Source organism: Panthera tigris, chromosome A1 (assembly GCF_018350195.1).
Source record: "Panthera tigris isolate Pti1 chromosome A1, P.tigris_Pti1_mat1.1, whole genome shotgun sequence".
Taxonomy (NCBI): domain Eukaryota; kingdom Metazoa; phylum Chordata; class Mammalia; order Carnivora; family Felidae; genus Panthera; species Panthera tigris.
Genome location: NC_056660.1, coordinates 81,583,985 through 81,598,984, shown reverse-complemented (window position 1 = coordinate 81,598,984; position 15,000 = coordinate 81,583,985). Strand labels below are relative to the sequence as shown.

Genomic DNA, 15,000 nt, shown 5'->3' with positions numbered 1-15,000 from the left:
CCCAAACACTCAGGGATGACAGTCTGAGGGCAAGGGGGCCCCTGAACACTTGGTGTTGACAGTCTGAGGGTGGGGGCACCCCAATACTCGGGGTGGACTCTCATGAGGTAGCTGGGAAAGGAGGCAGTGACCCCAGGACATGTGCTAAAACTAGGTAGGACTCCCTCTTTTGCAGCCCCTGGCAGGACCCAACGTCAGCCCCACTTGACAGGTAAATGCTGTGGTGTCTTCTGACACTCCCAGGGGGAGTCTTCCCACGTGACCCCCACATGCAATCCGGCATCTCACAGCCACGTCATGTGGCTCTCTGCATGGACCAGCATGTGACACAGTGTATGAGTTGCAGGGACTCAGAAGTTATTTCCTAAGGAAAAGCAGACCCTTCTGGAAACTTCAGGCCCTAAATCTCAGCTCCTCCCCAGGGGCTCAGCCCCACCTGAGCCCCCCTGGGCAGTCTTGGGTTCCAAGGCCAATGCCACCAAATCCCAGCCCAGGAGTGAACATCATCTGGAGGCCACTACAAAGACTGTGTTCTTCCAGGCAGGATGCATGTGGGGATTCTTGGGGTTAAAGATGAAGCTGGAAACACGGACACAGTGAACACGGGGCCACAGGCCAGAAGGAGGGCATACTTGTGCTCGTAAGGGTTAGGACCCCAAAACTCCAGTGCTGTTGCCTCTGGGGATTCCGACAGGGTCTGGCCCTAGCCATCGGCCAGAAAACCCCATGTTGCAAGACCAGCCGGCCCCAAGCTTGCCCAGGACGGGAGCACGGGAAAGGGCTTTGCCAGGAGGCAGAGTCCGGTGGTAAGCTGTTGCTTGGGCCAGAGAACGGCACACCCAGATGCCATCGGCTGGAGATGTTCTCAGGACACAGAGAAGCTGAGGGGGAGGCTGCTGCCATCGCCTTCATCCCCAGAGCCCCCGTCCTCCCTCCTCTGGGACACTGGGCCACAGCCTGGGTGACGCAAGCCCTGGGAGACTGCGCCCCCAGCGCCTGGCAGATGTCAGCATGTCCAACATGCAGGTGGTGGGTATCTCAGGCCCTGGCAGCAGGCAGGTGGCAGGGGGCACAGTCTGGGCATGAAGGGGGGCACCAGGCCTCTCCACTGGTGTCCGTGAGCCTGCGGGCCATGCTCTGCCAACTCCTGAGCCAACAAGGAGAATGCCTCCCACCTGGGAAGGTGCAGTTAAGGTGCAGGAAACATATACCAAAACGCCAAGCAATGCTTTGCCCGGACGGCTGACCCGGCTGCCGGCGGGGACGTCCACAAGAGCCCTCGAGTTACGCATCGTGGGACGTGCCATCTGAGAACCACGGTTGTGTCTCTGAGTGAAATGGGACAGAAGAAGCAGACTATTTACGGGCTGGGCTCCTGAGCTGGGCCGGGACATCTGGCCACTCCTTGCCTTTCTCTGGTGGCTCACAGAGGCCTTCTTGCCCCTGCACACCTAGGAAACCAGACACATCCCGGACTTGGACGCGGGGGCTGCCTCCTCCACGGCAACCCCCTTCATGTCGTCAGGCATCTGCCCGTCAGAGCGCCAGACGTTCAGCTCCGTGAACACGCCCGTCTCGATCATCTCCTCCTGCCAGGGAATGGGGCAGTTGCCGGTCGCAAACTCCTGGAAGAACTCGGCATCGGCTTTGTCAAAGGCCACGCCCTTGACCGTGGAGAAGGCGCCCACGTCCTGGATGTTCTTGGCATAGACTGTCCTGGAGTCTGGGACGAAGGGGGGTATCAGCATCCCTGTGAGGAGACAGAAAACAGGGATGGGAAATGCCGAAAAGAGAAGGAAATGGCCGTGTGCTCAGCGAGCAGGGCTGCCCTTCCAGGGGTGTCCGAAGGCTCAGAACGGGTGTCCGGGTGCCGCACAGCACGCTGGGCGGGTGTGAGGGTCTTAGCGTCCAGGCAGGATGTGCCTCCTGGGCGCCCATGGCGAAGGAACAGCCTGCTCTGGTCTGTGTCCTCACACCTGCCTCCCAGGGGGCTTCCTTGTCTGCAGGTGCAACACCTCGAACCCAGCACGGTCAGGCTGAGCATCTCGATTTCTTTCCAAAGCCGGCTTGTCTCCCAGCCCGCTCGGGAGCCGAAGTCCTTCAGTCACCAATATACAACACTAGCCACGTGACCCTCGTGGCCGCACCACCCGCCCTTCCCTTCAGTGTGGGCCCCGGGCTGGGCCACCTGCCAGACGGGTGGCATGGCCTGAGGAACCCCCCCCCCCGCCAGGCCCCAGATCTCCTGGCTCCCATCTTCCCTACACCAGGACCACCTCCCAGCCATAGAGCCCCCTCCCTGCAAAAGCAACTCCTCTCCTTTGGGCATGATGCTTGGGGCTCCTGTGGGGAGTCACGGCTCACACGCCCTACCATAGGCTTGGGGCTGGGGCTGCATCTGCACACACTCACCTACACGTGTGTCCCATAAGGGACACCTGACAACACAGACTGACTGAAGGAACAAGGTTCTCCCAAGACGATGACTTGAGGGATCCTGCCTTGTCTTGGATCAGGGGCTCCTTGAAAGTACAGGGTGTGGGAACCCACAAGCACAGGGGTGGATCTTCAGTTCAAAGGTGGGCAACACCCCAAGCATCCCACCCAACACCAGCCCGAGAAACCTCTGTGTGGACAGAGAAGTGGGGACGGTGGGTTAGTTGGGGACAGGAGGCCACGGGGCATCTCTGCTGGCATCACCGCAGAGCTCAGGAGGTGCCAACAGGGCGGGCAGAGCAAGCAAGGACCTCCCGCCGGACCTGCCCCCTGCGGCCCCCCAGATCCAAAGGCGAGAGGACAGTACCGGCCTCCAGCTGTCTCCAGTTAATGTCCTTAAAGAGGGGGTTGGCGCGGAGCCCGTCACAGGTCCCATCTCTGAACCCCAGGCGCTTCTCAGGGTCCTTCTCCAGCAGTGCCTCGCAGAAGTCCTTGCTGGCCTGGCTGAACTTGTCCGAGTACTTGACGGGCTCGGAGAGGACCCTCTGTCTGAGCTCCTTGTTCTCTACCTGCACAGGGGATGCGCCATGTCACGTCAGGCCCGCGGAGCCCGTGCAGGCCAGCATACCGCCCAGGAAGACGCCAGCCCAAGGTAATGGCTGACCCTGCATGTGTGGTCCCCGGGACCCCCAACAGTGTTGGTCAAGGTTGGGGTGCTCTGGTTGATGCTGCGGTGCCTCTACATAACCATTCCTTACCCACTGTGAAAATGAGAAAGGTAAGGGAAGGAGCCAACTTTGCAGACAGAGCTGGCAGAGACCTCCTGACTGGGTGGAAACTGAGGGCGAGTTTGAATCTGCTTTATGGAGTATAGTTTCCACACCACAGGACCCCATTCCCAGTGACCAGGGGGCCCTACGATGACCCCAGATGTGCCCTGTGCCCTTTGCAGCCTGTCTTCCCCCCAGCTCGGCAAACGCTGGCCGTGTGCTCTCACCACACGTTAGATCCGCCTTCCTAACACTGTGCAGACACAGGCTTACTCTTCATTTGCCATCGCAGGTCTGACGCCCAGCTGGCCACGGGCCGTGGGACACACAGTGGGCCACCGTGGGCCCACTGCACACTCTGTGCCTGACTCGTCAGGCTCGCACACACGGAAAACAGGGCCTCTGGTCAGGGCCGTGGGGTCAGTGAGGGCTCTGTGCTGGGGCCCCCGCTTTGTGCGGATCCCACAGCACTGGCTCTTCTGCGTGGTTGCAAGTCAGGAGAGAAAACGAGTTAGTAGCGATCAGGGCGGCCGTGCAGAGCCACAGAGCGGCCGGCTGTGTTAGCTGTGAGAGGACTCTGCTCCTGGAAGACTGGGTGTCTCAGGACCAGGGTGACCTGGGGACGGACACGTTCGGGACCCCGGCAGAAGAAAGTGAAGGGTGTGACCTCCAGGCAGGCACGGGGCCGCCTAAATACTGCTGTTCCCACCAGGCCCTGGAGACGCCTCCTGCCCACCCTGCCTCCTCAGCCCCGGCTCCCCACATGCCCAGCGGCCCACCCGCCAGAAGAGGCTGGGTTTCGAGCAGGCGGCGAGGCCCCCAGATACCATCTATGGGGGAACGCTGCAGTGTTTACAAATGGCAGCAGACTTGCTGGCACCACTTCCCCAACAGCATTCGCTCCTACACGTCTCTGTGACATTTTGGTGATTCTCACAGTATTTCAAACATTTTCATTATTGTTTTATTTGCTATGGTGATCAGAGATCACAACCTGCTGAGCTCCCAGTTAGCTGTAAGTATTTGTTAACTAAGGTACGTGGACTGTTTTGGATGGAAAGCCACTGAACACTCAGCAGCCTGTAGCATGTGGACATGTGACACACACTGGGAAACCAGAAAGTTCATTTGACTTGCTTTACTGTGGCATCTGTTGTGTCATGGTGGTCTGAGCTAGACCCCGGGTGTCACTGAGGTGAGCTTGTGTTTGTGGTTTGGGTGGGTTGGGGTAACAGCACCCTGCAGACTCTGGGGCAGACGGTGCAGGCGAGAGCGTGGGGGGCCAGGGGCAGGGCACAGAGACGTGAGGCCCACTGCCCTCTATTCAGAGAGGTTGCAGTGCTGGAGGGGGCAACAGTGAGCTCTCTGGTCTGTTGTGGAAGGCAGGGGGGGGACGAGGCCGCACCCCCATCCCTTTTAGACCAGCTTGGCCCCAGGTGAGCTGAGCGCTGCTCGTGGGGAGGGGGATTGGGGAGGCCCAGGCACGGCTGGTCCTGAGACACGTCTCGGTGTGGGGAGCTCCATGACACGAGGCCACCACATCCCCTCCCCTGCCCACGAGAAGCCTAGTGCCCAAGATCTGAACAGCACCTCCCCCCGCCACAAGCAGGGTCACCGTGGGGCAGCTGCAGGACACCTGCTCCTACGACCCCCACGAGTGGGCCATCACAGGATGACAGAGTGACCTCCTACCTTCTCCCCGCGGGCGCGGAAGGGTCCTCTGGCCGCGATCATCTCGTACAGTGTGACCCCCAGGGCAAAGTAATCCACAGAAAAGTCGTACTCCTCACCCTGCAAGAGCTCAGGGGCCATGAAACCTGCCAGGCAACAGCGCAGACTCAGACTCAGCACGTGGTGGCAATCACTCACCCGGCCCCAGTGGGCACGGAACCGATGACCCACGTGCACAACCACAGGCTTCACACGCAGACCTTCCCTTCCGGGCTGCATGTGCAACAGCACTCCCGGCCCATGGCCAGTAAGTAGTTAGAGCCCCCAGGTGTCACAACCCAAACTCTCTGGACACTGCCAAGTGTCCCCTCCCGGCAGAACTGCCCCTGCTTGAGAACCACTGCCGTCCACATCACGTGAGCTGTGAGGCCCCATCTTCCCTGTGGCACATCACAGCAGATGGGCAGAGTGATGGTCCCTCAGAACCGCAGCAGACAGACAGAGTGATTGGTCCCTGAGACCACAGCAGAGTGATGGTCCCTGAACACAGCAGACAGACAGAGAGGTGGTCCCTGAGACCACAGCACACAGACAGTAACAGTCCTCGCTTGCCACTCAGGTACAAGTGTGACCTGTGGGGTGGTGGGTGTGTGTGGTCAGAGATAGGCACTACCAGTTGATTCTGGAAAAGGGCACAAAAGGATAGAGTGAGGCCCAGATGTTCCAAATCCAGATGCCTACCACTGCCCCACCTGTTCCCATGTCAGGTCAGCCACATTTGGGAAGTTGGGGCCACATGGGGGAGCCCCACATTGTGAAGGTCCACATCCCTGAAAGCAAGCTCTGGGCCTCCACTCCCTACCTGCCACTGTACGGAAGCCAGCCAGCACATGGGAAGGGTGGACAGGCCAGTTTCTGGGACCCACGGTCCACTCCCCGGGGACCAGGGGTCGGTGCTATGGTCTAGGTGCAGGTGGCTTCTGTTCCTGACCGCTTCAGACATTCCAAGGGAAGCAAAGCTAATGTGTCTGTTGATTTCCTGTCCCTCCAGGCCCTCAGTATACCATGTTCACGGCCAGGTTCCAATAGGTGGTGTGCTCAGCAAGGCGGGCAAGCTGATGTGACCAGAGATTCTTCACCTGTTCCTGACAGGTTACAGGAGTCAAATCCCACAGACCCTCCGGGACCTGACACCCCTTCACCCCTTTGTAGGTCCTGCTTTTCAGGAACTGAAAAGACTCCAGACTACTCAAATGCTATAAGAAAGATGTGTTTCACTGGCCACAACTTCTAGGTTGAAACAAGGTCTAGGAGAAAGGCCAGCCAGGCCACAGGGAGAGGATCAATTTCTGAGCAAACACCCCAGTGGTGCCTCTGCTCTGCTTCCAAACTTGGCCTGGGTGACACATCGTTTTGTATCCCCAGGACCTACATGGCATCCGTGAAAGAGCAAGCACCAGTGAACATTTGTCACCTGAATGCACAGGTGAGTGAGTGAGTGAGTGAATGAGTGAGTGAGTGGGCAAATGAATAAATGAATGAGTGAACACTCCACTGTCTAGTTACTAATTCTTCCCCACGTTGACCCAGCCCCACGTCCATGGGGTCAGAGGGCACGCTCACATCTCCTCCACGCAGGGGTCACAGCCTGCTGACTGTGGCCATAGCAGGCAGGGTGCAGAGTGGCTGCTGGGGAGGACCCAGCAGGCGTCACCCCAAGCTCCACGGTAACCTCTGCTGGGCCTCTTTATGGGTCACACCCTGCCCCTGCCCCCAAAGGCACAGAAGACGAGACCCTCTGCTCAGAGAAGGGCCGCGGCCACAGGAAAGCCTGTGGGGCCCTCTGCTGGCCGGCGGGGCCCTCACACATGGGCCTGGATACCACCAGGGCCTGGAGTCAGACCACTTGGAATCCAGCCTGCGGTGCCTTATTCTCCACAGCCTTCTCCTAATGATTTGAATCACCCCAAAATATGTGGGGTGTTTCCACTCACACACTCACACTCAGGGCTGGAACTTCATAGACTCTGGCCAAGGACCTGGAAAACTCAAGATAGGACCTTCCCTAAACAAAGCCACAGGTGAGGACAGACCCACCGTGGCAGCTCCTCCCCAAAGCCAGATCAACCCAGGAGAGGATCTGCTGAGGGTCCCTGGACCTTCCGGGACAGGGTGGGGCAGGGGGCTGACCCTCAGGTGCCCCTGGCTTGCCGGCACTGAGCTCCCCCTGCAGCTTGGGCAGCTGTGCTATGCCCGCCCCGCCCCTCTTCTCCTGTTCCCAGGGTCTCCTGGGTTCTCTGCAGGCCTGGGCTGGGGGACATGGGGGAGCAGCAGAATGTGTTGTGCACTGCACGCACATACACATGCGCACACAGTGCACACACACTCATACACAAGCAAACACGGACACACGTGTGCGTGCGCACATACACAGCCGCGCACACACACAGGACGAGGGCAGCCCCCTCCCCTGAGGCCACCCCGCCTGCCTCACACCCTACCCAGGGCTCCCTTGGACAGCGAAGGCCCTGGCCACACTGCGGTGGGGGCTGGGTACCCCTCGGGGCTCTCCCAGGCTGCCTGCCTCGGTGGAGGTGCAGCCGGTGATCCAATGAGCGCAGACCCTCAGGGTTCCAGCCAACATGATCGGGCTCCCCTCCAGACAAACACATTCCGCTGATGTCCGGAAAGCCACTGAAGGCAGAAGCTTCTATCTCAGAGGGTGTGACACGTCCGGACCAGCAGGCGGGATGGGTCATCCCTGCGGTGGGTGCAGCTCTCCGGCTGCTGGGCGTGCCTGCTGGCCAGGCCCCGTGGTTTTGCTATTCACTATGACAGATGGGGACCCCCACGAACCCCTAGGTCCTCAGCCCCCACCCTTGCCCTCAGGTGCTAACCTGGGGTTCCTGCATAGCCCTTGGTCTTGGTCTGCCCGTCCTTCAGCTCCACGGCCAGCCCAAGGTCAGATATTCGGATATTACCTGAAAGCAAACATGGACTGAGGTCACACGCAGCTCCACAGAACAAAGGTGCCTGGTGTTCCCAAGCCTGCAGGAGCCAAGGGCAGTCTCTGCCCACATGCGCACACACACACAAGGGCACACGTGTGCCCACGGGCACACACTCGCAGCACAGGCCCACCCCAGGGCGCCAAGGCCAGACTGCAGGGGTCCCAGCAGATCTGCAGCTGTGAGTGGGGGCACAATCCACCCAAACCCCATTTTGAGAATGCCCACATTTGCATGACTTGGTGACACAAAGGGAGGGTATCTAAGGGACATGAAGGAAACCTAGATCTCAATGTTGCTTTCTGATGACAATCCCATAAAAGGCAGAACGAGTGACAGACCGAGGATTTATGATCAGGAACAAAATGTTAACCCTTCACCAAGAGTTCCACAGTTAACTCCTGAGTTAACTCCCTGTAATGCTTGGTGCCTAATTATGTACCAAATTTCAACTAAATCCATCAAAAACTTTAGAGACAATTGTGCAAAATGTGTGAAATGAACAACAAACTTTAAGATGCCTTTGGTGCCGTTTAAAGTTATAACACTCATCAAAACCGGCCCATCTCCCTACCAATGACCTGTCGGGCCACAGAGGAGAGTCTGGCGAGGGGAGGTCTGGAGGGGAAGTCAGGACGGAGATACTGGGAAGGGGGAGGGCGGGAGGGGAGGGAGGCCACCTCACCGTCATCATCCAGAAGTACGTTCTCAGGCTTGAGGTCTCGGTAGACGATGCCCCTCTGATGTAGGTGCTCCAGGCCGCTGACAATCTGGGCTGTGTAGAACACGGCACGCGGCTCCTGGAAGCCAGGGCTCTCCTCGTTCACGTTGTAGATGTGGTATCTGGGGGCAGACCACGCAGATGCCCATGCTTCTCCGGCACAACAACGTGCCCCCAGTTTCCATAGGAAGTAAGATCTCAGGAAACAGTGAGAGCCTCAAAATCCTGTTTTGTGTCGGCAAAGTGGTCATTGTGGGGCCTCGGCACCAGCCCTAAGAGCCTGCAGTGCCACCGCCATGGGGAAGGGTAGACAGAAGAGTGCACGGCTGTCCCTGCCTCCCCCACACTGGCCTGCAAAGCTGGAAATGGACCCCAAAGCCATCTCACCCGTGCCAGCCAAGGGAGGCAGGGCAGAGGGCGGTGAAGGAAGCCTGTGTGAGCGGCCTGAGGACTCAATACGGCGCCCCGGCAAGCGTGGCAGCCACCTCACCAAGCCCACGCACGCAGGTTCCTGGTGGGCCCGCGGGACGGTCTCCTTCCTGCCTCCCTCCTCCCCATCTTTCCACTATCACATCCTGCGCAGAAGCAAGACCTAACGACCTACCGATAAAAGGAAACAAACTATTTATACCAGATAGCAACCAGGGAGAGGCAGACTCAGAAAACAAGAGAGGAAACCTCACGTGAGCCAGACCATGAGAAAGCCAGGACAACAAAATAAATGGCATTTACATTGCACTGGTATCATAATATAGTGTAGTGCACAGAGTAGTATAACGTAGTGTAGTGAAGTATAGTACAGAACAGCACGGCACAGAACAACATAGTGTAACATAGCGTGGTACAGCATGACGCGTGTAGTAGGATGCAGCGTGGGAGAGTTGAGCAAGCATAACGGAGTAACGGAGTGTAACGTAGGATGGTGTGGCGTGGTGTGGTATTGTGTAGTGTGGTGTAATACAGTATGGTGTGGTCGTGTGCTGTGGAATATGCAGCGTAGTACAGTGTAGCACAGTGTGGCACAGTATAGTACGGTATGGTGTAGCATAGAGTAGTATAGTGGCGTAGAGAGCCGCACGGTGTAGTATGGTGTAGTGTAGTGTGGTGTAGTGTAGAAGGTGTCGTGTAGTGTAGCGTAATACAGAGTAGCATAGTATGGCGTGGCATGTTATGGCACAGGGTGGTATACGGTAGCGTAGCAGGGAATGACACGGTCGTATAGCGTAGTATGGCGTGGTGCGGTGCGGGATGGCGTAGTGCGATGTAGTATAGTATAATATAGAGCGGTGTAGTATGGCATATCATGGCATGGGGTGGCATAGTGTAGTATTGTATAGTACAGTGAGACGTATCATATCACGTAGTAGGTTGTGGTCTAATATACTGTGGTATAATATAGTCGAGTATAGCGTAGCACAGTATCATATCATGCAGTGTAGTTCAGTGTCATATGGAATGGTATGGCGTGTATCACACTACCGTGCAGTACAGGACAGTGTAGTACGGTGTAGCGTAACATACTATAGTCTGGTCTAGTGTGGTTCAGCCTGGGGTAGAGTTGGGTCGTTTAGTACGGTACAGTACAGTGTCACGTAACGTGCTATGTTACGGGAGTCTAGTGCAGCACAGTCTAGTACGGCATAGTGCCGTAGTATGGTGCAGTGTGCTGTAGCGCGGTATGGTGTAGCGTGGTACAATGTCACATAGTGTGGCACGGTGTGGTGTAGAGCAGTACACAGCAGTGTAGTGTGATGCAATACAGTAGAGTAGAGCAGCACAGCAAAGTAGAGGACGCTGTGCTGTAACATAGTATAGCATAGGGTAGTATGGCATCGTATAGTACCGTGTAGAGTAGCACAGTGTGGCATAGTGTGGTAGGGTGTAGCACAGGACAACGTAGGGTAGTATGGTATAGTGCGGGGTACCACGGCATAGCATAGGACAGCATAGTGTAGTATAGTGTAGCACAGGACAGCGTGGTGTAACGTGGTGTAGGATGGTGTAGTAGAGGACAGTGTGGTATGTCCAGTCCAGTCCCGTGTAGAGCAACGAGCTTAGGACAGTGTGATGTCATACAGTAGAGTGCAGTACAGCACAATGTCATGACCTTCTCTGCGCTTTCAGTCACGTTGCCTGTACTTCCTCTTCCGTGTGGCCTCACACGGGTTCCTTACTCAAGGCTCAGAATCCACACCTGGGAAATGCGGCCGGCAAACACCTGACGGAGCTTCAGTGGCGACGAATCCAGCAGGAAGAATGAAGGCAGAGGGCTTGCAGGCAACACCAAGAGCGATGGCCCTGTTTGTGTGCCACGTGACTCTCCCGCAGGTGTGTGACAGTATTAACTTACTCCCCACAAGGCCCTGAGAACACTAGTGTTATTCTTCATCCCCATTTTACAGACCAGCATGCTGAGGCAAGAGCGGGCAGGTTGCCCGACTTGCATCTGGGTCTTTCCCCGCCGAGGGCCAGTGGTCTGACTTCCCACGGGAGCCCAGAGCCAGGCTGTCAGGCCTCTGGCAAGTCCAGGCACAAGACACGCTGACAGCAAAGCCACAGCTCCTGAAGTCGGCCACATCGTGTTTCCGGCTCTGCCGCCATCCCCAAGAGCAGGGCCCTCGCTCACCCTCCGTTCATCTGTACCCCCAACTAGTGTTTGACCCACGGCACCTGTGCCCCACGCCCGCCGCCACACAAACCCCACGTCCACTGGCAACTAGAGAGCCGTGAGCCACCTCCCCACAGCCCCGCGTTTCACCGCTTGGAGAGTCGGCAACCAGGGGCCAGAGAGGAGCATGTTGATGGGGGGCAGGACTTCTCCTCGGGTGTTAGCATATTCTGTGCAGGTGGGACAGCCCCCAGGGCCCCAGGGCCCCTTCTCCAAGCCTGCCCCCTGCTTACCTCAGGTCGCCTCCGTTCATGATAGTTATCACCAGACAGAGGTCGGTTTTGGTTTCAAATGCATATGCCAGCGAGACTATAAACCTGCTGTGTACCTTTGCTAGAATCTTCTTCTCTACCATAGCACCCTGAAAAACAAGATCTCGAATAAGTACCCAGGTTTAAGCGGGAATGTGATGTCACCATAGAAGCCCAAGCCCCACAAGCCAGAAAACAGAAACAGAGTTACAAACGCATTTGAAGCAGCTTGCGCAACACAAAGCAACCACAAGTAACCTACACACGTGTCTCACTCGCCCCATCCCCAGAGACAAAGTCCAGAGGACTCAGGCTTCCTGGAGCCTCCGGGAGGAGGCGGGAGTCAGACAGCCAGCCTTAAAAACGCCAGGTGAGGATCCGGCATGTCTGTGGCTGCCTGTTCGAGGCTTTCCTTCCAGTCCTTCCTTATGTCCAACCGGCTCGCCCCCTGCCACCCTGCCCTCCTCGCCGGGCCCCGGGGCAGCAGACGGCTGGGCACCCACCCTCGTCTGTTCATTTTCTATCTTCATTTTCAAACCTCACGATGTGCACTTAGAATGTCTTTTAAAGTTGCATTTGGGCAAGGAAAGCAGAGTTCCTTTTCCAAGGAGGCACCCTCGATGGTTCAGGAGGCCCTTCTGCACCCACGCTGCGTGGGCAGGTTCTGGGTTTGTCCTGCCGAGTGTTAAGTTCAGTGAGGACCCTGAACTTGGGACAGAAGACACCATCGGGTGAGACCACGCCTGCTTGCTCCCGCAGCCCCAAGTGGGGAGCGCTGGCAAGAAACGCAGGCACCCTTGGTGGCTGCTGTTTACCCCAAAAAGCTGTGTCTGCTCTATGCAGCGGGAGAGGACAGGAACCAAGCGCAACAGGAGATGAGCTCAGCTTTCCCTGTCCTCCCTACAGGGAGTCTGACCCGAGCTGGGAACAGCAGACCCCAAGCGGCAACCCGCCATACCGTTGGCTCACCTGAGCCAGGAAAACATTCTAGTAACTGCCAGCTCTGGCTGGACCCCCCATGTGCTCTGTCAGGGCCCAAGTCAGGGCCCGAAGAGCCCCAGAAAGCCAGATTAATGGGTCAACAGCCTCCCTCCAACACCAGCTCCTATATTTCATGGTGTTGGTGAAAACAAGAAGGCCAGCGGGATGCACGGTGCCGTCCACACCAACAACACAAAGCCCCCCTCTGAGGAGGGACCACGGCGACTCGCGTGTGTGTGCAGAGAGCCGGGGCCGGTGGCTCAGAGCGGCCACGCCGAGGCCCGGGCCAGAGGGGGCCTGTGCTCCGCTTGGGGCGAGAAGGCTGCTCACAGGGAGGGCCCAGCGTCCCATGTGGGGCTGGACGCGGTCCCAGGTGGCCCCCTGCGGGTCTCGGGGCGCTCCCTCCTGCCCGATGTGAGCGGCCGGCTGCCCACCTGGTACCCCTTCCTTTTCTTGAGTCTCTTTTTGTTGAGCTTCTTACACGCATACAACTTGCCGGTGGCCTTCATCTGGCAGGCAGACACCTCCCCGAAGCCGCCTTTCCCCAGGACCCTGAAGTCCAGAAACCAGTCCTCCCCGGTGGGCTGGGCCTCCAGCCACTTCCACTGCAGGAAGCGCTGGAAGTGCAGGCTGTCCAGGTACTCCTGGAAGGGTGCCTGGCTCAGGTACACCAGGGTCTCCTGCAGCAGGGGCCGGAAGAGCCCGTCCCCGCCCGCCACGGGCCCCTCCCGGGCCTGCGCCACGGTCCCCTCGTCCAGGAAGCTGCAGAAGAGCTCGGCCTGGGGGTCCAGGTACGCAGCCAGGATGGCGCGAGCCTTCTGTGGCCGGAGGTCATCGTCAGCGGTGTCGTAGTCCTCGATGTCCTTCCAGAGCTCCAGAGCCGGCGCATGCCTCTGGTCGGCCCCCAGGAACTGCTGGAACAGCCGCTTGCCGATGGGCTGCTCTGAGCACACACTCAGGAACGCCAGGTCCAGGCTCTCCCGGAGGCCCTGGCACTTGGACAGCGGGGGCAGCTTCAGCTTGGCCAGGTACTTCCTGTCCCGAGAGGATGGGCCGCTGCTCCCATCAAAGCTGCCCCGGGCAGCGATGAAGGCTGAGTTGGCCACCACCGTCTCCAGGGACCCGAAATCCATCCTGGCGCTGGCCTCCCACCGCGTCGGGCACGAGGGGCCTGACCTGCCGCCCTGGGTCCGTGCCCCCTGCCCTCCCCAGATGGCAGGAGTCCCAGCAGGTGTAAGGGTGACTGGAGGCCGTGCCAGGAGCCCAGGGGACCCAGCTGACGCAGCTCTGGCCAAATCCCAGCCCGGGGTCACAGAGCAGGTGCCAGAAAAAGACAATCCCCTAAGCGGCTTCCAGTCGGATTAGACGGTCCGTCCTCGGGGCTCCCTCCTCCTGAGGGCCCGACAGAAAGGACAAACCCGGGCCCCGTTGCATCTGGCTGAAGCTGCCCTCAGCCTAGGCAGGCGGGGACACCTTTGTTTTCTCTAGACAACAGGAGACCAAACAGAAGGCAGAGGGGCCCAGGAGAAACCCTGATTTAGTAAAGATGGCTGGTGGTTTTCCCACTATATTTCATTTTTGTCTCAAAAAAAAAAAGCAAGTGGGAAGAAAAACAGGTGATCATAGAAATTCACATAGAAAAGGCAGTGAGAGCTCACAGGAGAACAGCCTCCTGGGGTGTCCATGGTTCCCCGCTGGCAGGGCAACTGTGGCTGTGTGGGGACCGGGCCTGACACGGACAGAAGCCTGCCCCCAGGTCACCTGCCAGCTCTGAGACCTAAGGTAACCCCGGCACCTGCCCAGGGATCAGCTCCACGTCCACTCCCTCCCCTCTCCTGGGCTGTGCCAGCAAAGCAGAATGCCTATAGAAGCTTCAGGTGAGGTGAGGACCGAAGCAGGAGACCCCAGCTACACCCAGGGCTGAGGCCCCACACAGAAACAGGAGTGAGAGAGGGGTGCAGAGGCCAGCAGCACACCTGGGGGACCCTGGGGCACATACCTGGGGGACATCTGGGACACACCTAGAGACATACCTGGGGGGACACACCTGGGCCACATACCTAGGGGACGTCTGGAACACACCTGAAGGACACACCTGGGGGACACATCTGGGGGGCATCAGGACACACCTGGAGATGTCCCACACACCTGGGACACACACCAGGGGGACACACCTAGGGGACCCTGGGGCACATACATGGGGGACATCTGAGACATACCTTGAGGACACACCTGGGACACACTTGGGGCACACATCTGGGCACACACCTGGGGGACATGTGGGACACACCTAGGGGACACACCTGGGAGACACAACTGGGGGACAACTGGGGGGCATCTAGGGGACATCTGGTACACACCTGGAGGTGTCCCACACACCTGGGCACACCTGGGGCACACATCTGGAGGACACACCTGGGGAACACAGCTGGTACACACCTAGGGGACACACCTGGGGCACACACCTGGGGGACATCTGGGACACAACTGGAGG

General features: G+C 58.4%; 1 protein-coding gene across 1 annotated transcript; it reads right to left on the bottom strand.

Annotated features, from left to right (window-relative positions):
- Window positions 1-515: 515 nt before the first annotated feature.
- GRK1 (G protein-coupled receptor kinase 1) lies at window positions 516-13,639 on the bottom strand. Its single transcript, XM_042958281.1, has 7 exons — window positions 12,941-13,639; window positions 11,508-11,635; window positions 8,571-8,728; window positions 7,775-7,858; window positions 4,899-5,023; window positions 2,804-3,005; window positions 516-1,750 (listed from the first exon to the last, which is right to left on the bottom strand). The coding sequence occupies exons 1-7, from the start codon at window positions 13,637-13,639 to the stop codon at window positions 1,452-1,454; spliced, it is 1,695 nt and encodes a 564-aa protein (XP_042814215.1). The 3' UTR covers window positions 516-1,451.
- Between the last annotated feature and the right edge of the window lie 1,361 nt (window positions 13,640-15,000).